The sequence below is a fragment of the Epinephelus fuscoguttatus genome, linkage group LG8 (assembly GCF_011397635.1).
Source record: "Epinephelus fuscoguttatus linkage group LG8, E.fuscoguttatus.final_Chr_v1".
Taxonomy (NCBI): domain Eukaryota; kingdom Metazoa; phylum Chordata; class Actinopteri; order Perciformes; family Serranidae; genus Epinephelus; species Epinephelus fuscoguttatus.
The window spans coordinates 14,036,793-14,044,966 of NC_064759.1; the positions used below are offsets into that span (position 1 = coordinate 14,036,793).

Genomic DNA, 8,174 nt, shown 5'->3' on the forward strand with positions numbered 1-8,174 from the left:
CTGCCGCCTTTAGCAGCAAACATTTTGTGACATATTTTGCAGAGGATAGTAGTCTGTTCCACATCTGCTGTCCTGAAACTGAATCACCTCCAGATGATATGCATACTGCAGGCTCTTCCTCCATTTTGAATTAATGTGATCTCGGGACAATAATTGACATCAAACCGGTGGGCGTGGTTGATCTATTTGGGGTGTCTTTGTGTTTGTGTGAGGGAGAGTGAGCCTCCTGCACGTAAACACAGCCTGCTTTTCATGCATAAATAAATGACTACATGCACAAAGGCTAAAGCTTAATCTCTAGATGAAGATATGGTCGTCTCCCATGTGCCACATAAAATGATAATCAAATGTATTCTGTAATCTTTAACTGAACTATTAAACACATTTTCTTTCTTCTCCTTCTGACAGTCTGCAAAGATGTTCAACTATGCTGGGTGGCGAAACGCCTGTAACTACATCTTCATTGTATTTGCTGCAATCTTCATTATTACTCGACTGGTCATCTTCCCCTTCTGGTACACACACAAACACACACACACACACACACACACACACACAATTAAACAACTGTTTTAATGTGTTACTATAACACGCACTTGTACATTGATTAAATGATCTCACTGTCTCTGTTGCAGGATTATTTACTGTACGTGGGTTTACCCAGTGACCGTCTATGAACCCTTCTTTGGCTACTACTTTTTCAATGGACTTTTGATGACTCTTCAGTGTCTACATGTCTTCTGGGCTGTCCTCATCATACGCATAGCAGTCCGCTTCCTCACCAACAATGTAAGTAGACAAAGAAATCGATTGCAAAGTTCAAGACTGTTTGTTCAGTCATTTAATCATGAACATTTCAGTGCTTACATCTTCACCATTTAGCAGTGTTTAAAAGACAAATATACAGTAATTAAATATAAACGAGATAAAATAAAATAATAGGATAGACAAAATAAAATGTACATGTACTCCCGACTGAAAATCTGCAGCTGAAACGTTTGAAATATCAAAAAATCTGAACTTAAAATGAAGATCCTCAAAGAAATGTAAGTTTCAGTGTAAGTACTGAATGAAGTTCAAGCGCTGATTTAAAGGGACAGTTCACCCCAAAATCAAAAATACAATTTTTTCCGCTTACCTGTACTGCTTCTTATCAGTCTAGTTTCTTTAGGTGTGAGTTGCAGTGTTGGAGATATCAGCCATAGAGCTGCCTGTTGTCTTTAGGAAAAGAAACATAGTTGGGCATGTTTAGGTTTTGGCAAGTTAACAAACTGTGGTTAGATTTAGGAAAAGACACATGGTGATGATGTACCTTAAAATGACTCAGAGTTCACTCAGAGGTTTCCTGGTGGAATGTCCTGTGTTTTGTGAGCCATTCACCACCCCAACCTGCCTCCTTATGGGACCACTTCCTTCTTTACTCCCATCAGCACGTTAGTCATGTGATTGCATCATCTCACAAACTCACAAACAGTTCATGAGAACAGCTTAAGGCCCTGTTTACACAGAAAGTGTTTTAGCAGCTGGAGGTGGCTTTTTGTAACTGTTTTTAATGAGAATTAAGCTTTTTGCTCGCGGTTTTTGTGTTGCAATGTGCCTTGTGTTTCTGCACTCTAGGCGCCTGTCGTTTTTGCCGGAGCACTCTGAACTCCTGTTGAAAAAGTGAAAAAGTTGTCATCTCTTTTTCATCATCTTTTTTCCCATTGTCCAATGGGATGATTTTAGAGGCGGGCCTTCTGTGGGGGTCACAACAACAAGCTTACAGTTGGTAAACAATGGAGGAGAAACTGGTGGTAGTGGTTGCTGGATACTCAAGAGCTATACGGCACGACCATAGACAGCAGGTTGTCAAACTGCCCCCGAGTCATCCTAAAATACGCCTGGCAACAGCCATCATTGAGGCAAAGCCCCTGGTGGTGGTGGACCAGTTGGAGGACCAACTGGTGGTACTCCCTGTGATCCACCCTCTTTTTTAGGGTCTCATGTACCCACACAGATCTGTTTCCCTGTGCTCAATAAGCTATTTGCTGACAGCCTCTCACCCTCAACCAGAGCTACAGCAACTAACCTTTACCTCAACATTTTAGGAACTAGATACTTTTACATTACGATTGATTACATGGGAATCTTAAGGATGTGATGGGGTTGCTGCCTGGCAACAATAAAAAGGCACGGCCAGTGTTTTTTTACCAGTGGCATTCAATTTTTGCAGTGCAGCTTGCGTTTTGAAACCTGCTAAGTGCTCTCTGTATGATCAGAGCCTAATGCCAATCACTTGGTATCCATGGTAACCTGTATGCACATCAGCTTGGGTATTTCCCCTCATTTAAAAACTGCTGTGCTCCTATCTGAGTCCATGTATTTTTTCAGTTGAGTCCATTAAAAAGTGTGTGACAGTGATCCCACAGTAATAAGCCCTGAATCACGACTGTACAGGACGCCTCCGTTTCGTCTTGTCTCTACCTGCAAGTCATTACTCATAATTCTAGGAATAATGCTCATAATCAGTGACTGCTTTGTGACACCAAAGAACATAAACAGATACATCAGGAGCATTAAAATGCTGCATCAACTTGTCAGTCACTGGAATTTGATTTCCTGTCATGCGTCCTGAAAATGCATTGACAATCGTCAAAACTGTCCATACAGAGAGTTACCTGTCAGTCTGTTTAACTTTGTGCGTACTCTTCTTGATTTGTTTGTAAAAGGTCTAATCTAAACTGAATAAATTGCTACAATCCATCATTTTTCATGTCACAGATCTGTTGCAACCAGTTGCACACACACATATTTTTCATGCATGCAACTGGATGGTTTGAGTTTGTTCTGACACTGACCAGAGCTCCAGTACAGTTTGAGCATTGATTAATGGTGTGTTTCAACCTTTCTTTTTTTCCAGGAAAAAGTGGATGATGAAAGGAGCGACAAAGACGAAACAGATGATTCAGATGACGAGGAAGAAGAGGAGGGCAAAAAGGACATGAAGAAAAATGGACCGGTGCAGAACGGTCACACAGTCCACAACAACAACCACAGCAAGACAGAGTGAAAGCAAACAAGTGTCAGGACGAAAGAATGCGAGAAGGACTCATATCCCTCGGCAGGGGAGCAGCAGGGAGGGATGAAAAGAGAGAGAAAGAAGAAGGGATTGTGGGTCAGGGAGGGGGCAAGTCATTCCCTTGAAACTAAGAACAGCAGGTATCCTGAGGAAATTTGACACTGTTACTTTTGCACAACACAAAAAAAAAACACACACTCACACACGTTCATCTGTACTTTTAGAGGGCACAGAGATCCAGCAGATGAGAAACACTACGTTAAGTGGCACGGCGTTTTTGCTTTGTCATTAGAGAAAAATCTATCATTGTCTGTGTGATGTCAGTCCCGAAATTTCAAAGAGACAGGGGAGAAAATGGACGGAGGAGGGCGGTGATGCTGCTTCTACTTTAGCTTTCCTTGTTCTGTGTGCCTTGGAGCCAGCTGATGGCTGTTAAAACGCCATTTTTAAAAAAGCTTTCTGCTTTTATCTTGTGTTGCTTTATGTCGTTGCACCTTTTTTGTTTTCTACTAAATGAACAAAAGCGAGTGAAAGTGAGTTTTACAAAAGTGAGACAACGGGGCATTTATTTCTCTGATTTTCTGTCTATGCAATTACGTAAGTGTTCAGCTATTGCAACGTCTTTGCACAAACATACAGTGTCTCTTAAATACTGTAATAACCTGCAGTGGGGCTGTGTGCCTCTGCTCTCCAATGCGCCCTGTGCCATTTTTAAATTAGAGTCTGTTTACACCTGGTATTGTCATGCGTCTTGGGTGATCCAATCACAAGTGGACAGCTCTGTCTGTCTGTTTACACCTGGAATTATGAATGCGTCTGCACATGTGTCTTGTGTAACCACTTCCTACTTCCCTGATCTACATATAAACAAACATGTGAATCATTTCTGTTTGCAAAGACCAAATACTTTGTTGTTTTTAACTGGCAGGAGGTTCATCAATGAGTAAAATCTTATGTCATCATAGGGCTGCTGCAGCGTATTGATTCACTCATCCCCTCCTTTCCCTCTGGACAAAAAACCCACTAATACCCACCAACATCTGGCTTTTGTCTTTAATCAGAAAGATTACATTTGCCTTTCACTCCCATGACAAATGACTCTGCAGCAGTCACGGATATTTATCGGCTCCAGCTCTGATCGTCTCCAATCAGCAGTGATGGAAGTAAGACACCCGGGTGGACACGCTAATTTTGGCCCCTTTGTTGGCGCAATGCAATTACAGGCTGCCGCAAAACTGCTGTACGTCTCGGTACAAGCAGCGCTCAAACATCATTCAAAATTTAGTCAGACTGAATAAGTAATAGATACAAAAAAGAAGGAACCACCAACATTTTCACTGGCATGTCATTGGCTTGTCCGTGACATGGAATGAAAAATAGTAAAAAGGCATACTGGTCTACTGCAGGGACGTGTTCACGGTCTACTGGCGGTGGGAAGGCACTCTGTCGCTGATTTTTAATGGGTTTTTCCACATTTAAAAAACCACATACACTCACTAATTTTGTGGAAAAATGGTTTTCTTTCTCTCTCAATTCAATTCAGTCGGCTTTATTGACAAGAGACTGCTGCTGCAGGTTAGGAAGCAGTTGGTAAGAGTCCACAGTGACAGGGCTAACTGTTAGCATCACAGGGCTAACATTAAATCATGGTTATTAAAGGGGTTTAATGACAGTCGAGATGTTTCATCGTCAGTGGGATTTTATTGGAAACATTTATCAGGTGATGCTGCTGCTGTGTTAGCTCGTGCTAACAGATGTTAACAGATGTTGAACTGTCCGTTCGCTGGGAGGAGAGGGCCTCCAGAGACGTTCCCTCAGCTCTGCATGTGTGCAACTGTACCCAAAACAGTTTTCTAATCCGCAGGGTGTCAGATAAGCAAGTACGGGGTTGCCCGTCTCTTTCCAGCTTTCACGCTTAGACTGTCCTATCTCATAAAGGTGAAAAGCCCCCCCAAAAAAGATAAGCAAGTACATCAGCTGAGTACGTGGTCCTTAAATGTAACCAAGGACCGTTAGCGTACACACTGCTGAAACAATGTGGCCACATGCAGACCAATCCACCTCCCAATGTGGCCTGAACGATCAGATCTCAAGCTGCATAGAGGACACATTTGGTGCACTCACACCTGTGCTTAGAGCTGTCCACTTGTAATCCAGTCACCCAGCATGCATGTTAATACCAGGTGTAAACAGAGCCTTAGTCTGCCTTGCGAGGTTTAAATGAGTAAATTTGGTGTCAATTTAATAGACGAATATGTTTTAATTTCTGTTCAGCTCTCAATCCAGCATAGCTCGTTATATACAACTCCTTCCTAAAGAGATGTCTGACCAGTAACGGTGATCCTTTTCAGTTCTGTGCTGTTTGATTAGTCAGAAATACCCAGAAACGAGTGCTGAGCACAACCACTGCAATATAACTCACAGCTTCCTGCTAGCTGTGATGAAACTGAATGTTTCTCCTCTCTGGTTTGGCTGAAGCTGTTTGATCCAGTCGAGCCTTGAATCACACCGATGCTGCCACCCACTGAACACTCTTAACTCAAATCATTGTGAGGGTGGGCTGCTTTGTTGGAGTTGTACTAAATCGAATGGAATGGGTCAGATTAACCATTTCCAGATTTTACAAACACGGGCCAGGGTTCTTCAGTTCACTGCCTTGTAGCCTGGGTTATGTTTGTTAACCTGGGTTAGTTGTGTTAAATAGTGTTGATTTAAGTGAATGATTTTAGGTATGATTGTGTGTATGAAACAAGTTTTCACAGGTGTTATTTGATTTGTTCAGGAGGTAAAAGATATTGGAATCAACGTTTGGCGGTTCAGTGACTTATGAGGAATTTGAGAATTGAGTGTTGCAGTTTTGTCGTCATGCTTTAAAGCTGTTTGTATGTCAAGTGCCTTATCTGTAATGTATGGGAAGCTCTCTCTCTCCTGTCTTCGTGTGCGCTCCTTTTCTTTCCTGTCTCCACCTCACGTCACAGATCCAGCTCCAAGACTAGTACGTCCTCCCTCCACCGTCTCATCCATCACCCGCTCCTCCTTTTCTTTATAATTATCTTCCTTTCAAACTCACCCTCATTCCACCATCATGTTCTTTTTTACTAACCCAGACCAACCAGCAACCTCTCTTCCCCGGTGATACAGAAGAAACAGCTGTGTCCTAATTACAGTGTTATTTTTTTTTTCTTATTTTGTATTTTTTGTTTGTTTGTTTAATGATGCCTAAGTATTGTTATTAATAATAAAAGCAAAGATCATGAATCACAATGAAAGCACCTTTTATGTATTTGTTTATCATGTCTGCAAACATCCCACACAGTAAATCCTCAAGTAACAATAAATCAAAAATAAATATGGGGCGGCACGGTGGTGTGGTGGTTAGCACTCTCGCCTCACAGCAAGAGGGTTAGGGTTAGGGGTTAGGGGATTAGGGGAGCCTTTCTGTGCGGAGTTTGCATGTTCTCCCCGTGTCAGCGTGGGTTCTCTCCGGGCACTCCGGCTTCCTCCCACAGTCCAAAGACCCGTGTCAGCGTGGGTTCTCTCCGGGCACTCCGGCTTCCTCCCACAGTCCAAAGACATGCAGATTGGGGACTAGGTTAGTGGTTGTCTGTCTCTATGTGTCAGCCCTGTGATAGTCTGGCAACCTGTCCAGGGTGTACCCTGCCTCTCGCCCGATGTCAGCTGGGATAGGCTCCAGCCCCCCCGTGACCCTCAAGAGGATGAAGCGGTTAGAAGATGAATGAATGAACAATAAATATGATCTGATACAGCCCTTCAGCACATCTTCCTCTGAAATATGGTAGAAAAGAAGTGTAAAGTAGTGCAGAATAGAAATACTCAGGTAAACCTTTAAAGCTCGTTTTAAAACATGACATGTTTTCAGACCATCCTTTAGAGCAGTAGTTCCCAACTGGTAGGTCCAAAAGTGGGTCGCACTTTAATTTGAAGTGTTGTTTCTTGCTATAGAATGAGTGAGACAATGGACAGCTACTTGTCAGAGACAGCAAACCAGCTCTATGACATGGTCAAACACAAGTATGACGCTGGATATATTTAACTGTGTGGACCTTGAACTAGTGACAAAGGAGAAATCTGGATCCTGTGGCTGGACCAGTTGGGAACCAGTGCTTTAGAGAAAAACATTCAGAAACTATGGGTTAACAGCACATCTGCAATCATATCAGAATCGTGAAATCACAATGTTAAAATAAGCTTAAATAAATAATAACAGTTAATTCATTTTGGTGATTTTCCAACACCACTGAAGGAAAGCTGACTTAAATAACTTAATTAATTATAATTATAATTATTATATTATAATAATTAATTAATTAAAAGATTATCATACAGATTAGATGTACATGTTGGCATAAAGCAAAAATAATGCAAAATATACAATAACAAAAGAACCAGGGGTCCATCACAATAGACAACAAATATTAAAAGACATACAGACATTAAGTGTCTTGATTGTCTTTTTGTTAACTTAATTAGAAAATAGTTTCACATAGGCCTATTGCTTTACAAAAACCAAAAACAATATAGCCTGCTTTTCACCGGAAACATTTACATTTATGAATAAAAAAGCCTACATCTTATTAAATTTGTTTGTTTTTTTTAAATATATTTGAAGGAACCATACACCACATTTTCCTCTTTTTTTATAGTTTTATTTTATTTATTTTTTAATTTTGGTTAGGTTGGTACATGACGGTTCTACACATCAAATGAGACATTCAATCTTGACAAACAAAAATAAAAATACAATACAAACAGGGCTTTAGAGATCCATATAAGAAGGGGTACAGCCAAAAAACAATAAAAAATAAGAAATTAATTTGAATAAATAACCCCCCCCCCCCCCCCCAAAAAAAAGAATAAATTTGAATAAATAAATAGTGATAATAATTGAAAAAAACAACAACCCCAGAATAAATTAAAAAAAAAATAAAAAATAGGCAGGGCCAGACAAAATTAAAATCACACTTCCAGACTCCCTGGAAATGCAGAACAATTCCAAAAATTCCCCAAATTGGTCCTTGAGCATGGTTAGTCATCCTAGTCTACACCACATTTTCCTGTAATAATTTGAAGTCTTTAAAAATAAAATAAAATTAGT

The 8,174-nt window shown here is 40.8% G+C and overlaps 1 protein-coding gene across 2 annotated transcripts in view; it reads left to right on the forward strand.

The window, feature by feature from the left end:
- LOC125893374 (ceramide synthase 2-like) overlaps positions 1–6,316 on the forward strand; it is a 32,120-nt gene extending 25,804 nt beyond the window's left edge. For both annotated transcript variants that reach the window (XM_049584001.1, XM_049584002.1), the window contains exons 9-11: positions 409–515; positions 636–789; positions 2,900–6,316. In XM_049584001.1, coding sequence (XP_049439958.1) covers positions 409–515; positions 636–789; positions 2,900–3,049 — 411 coding nt within the window. In that variant the 3' untranslated portion in view covers positions 3,050–6,316. The remainder of the gene's footprint in view (positions 1–408; positions 516–635; positions 790–2,899) is intronic.
- The last annotated feature ends 1,858 nt before the right edge of the window (positions 6,317–8,174 follow it).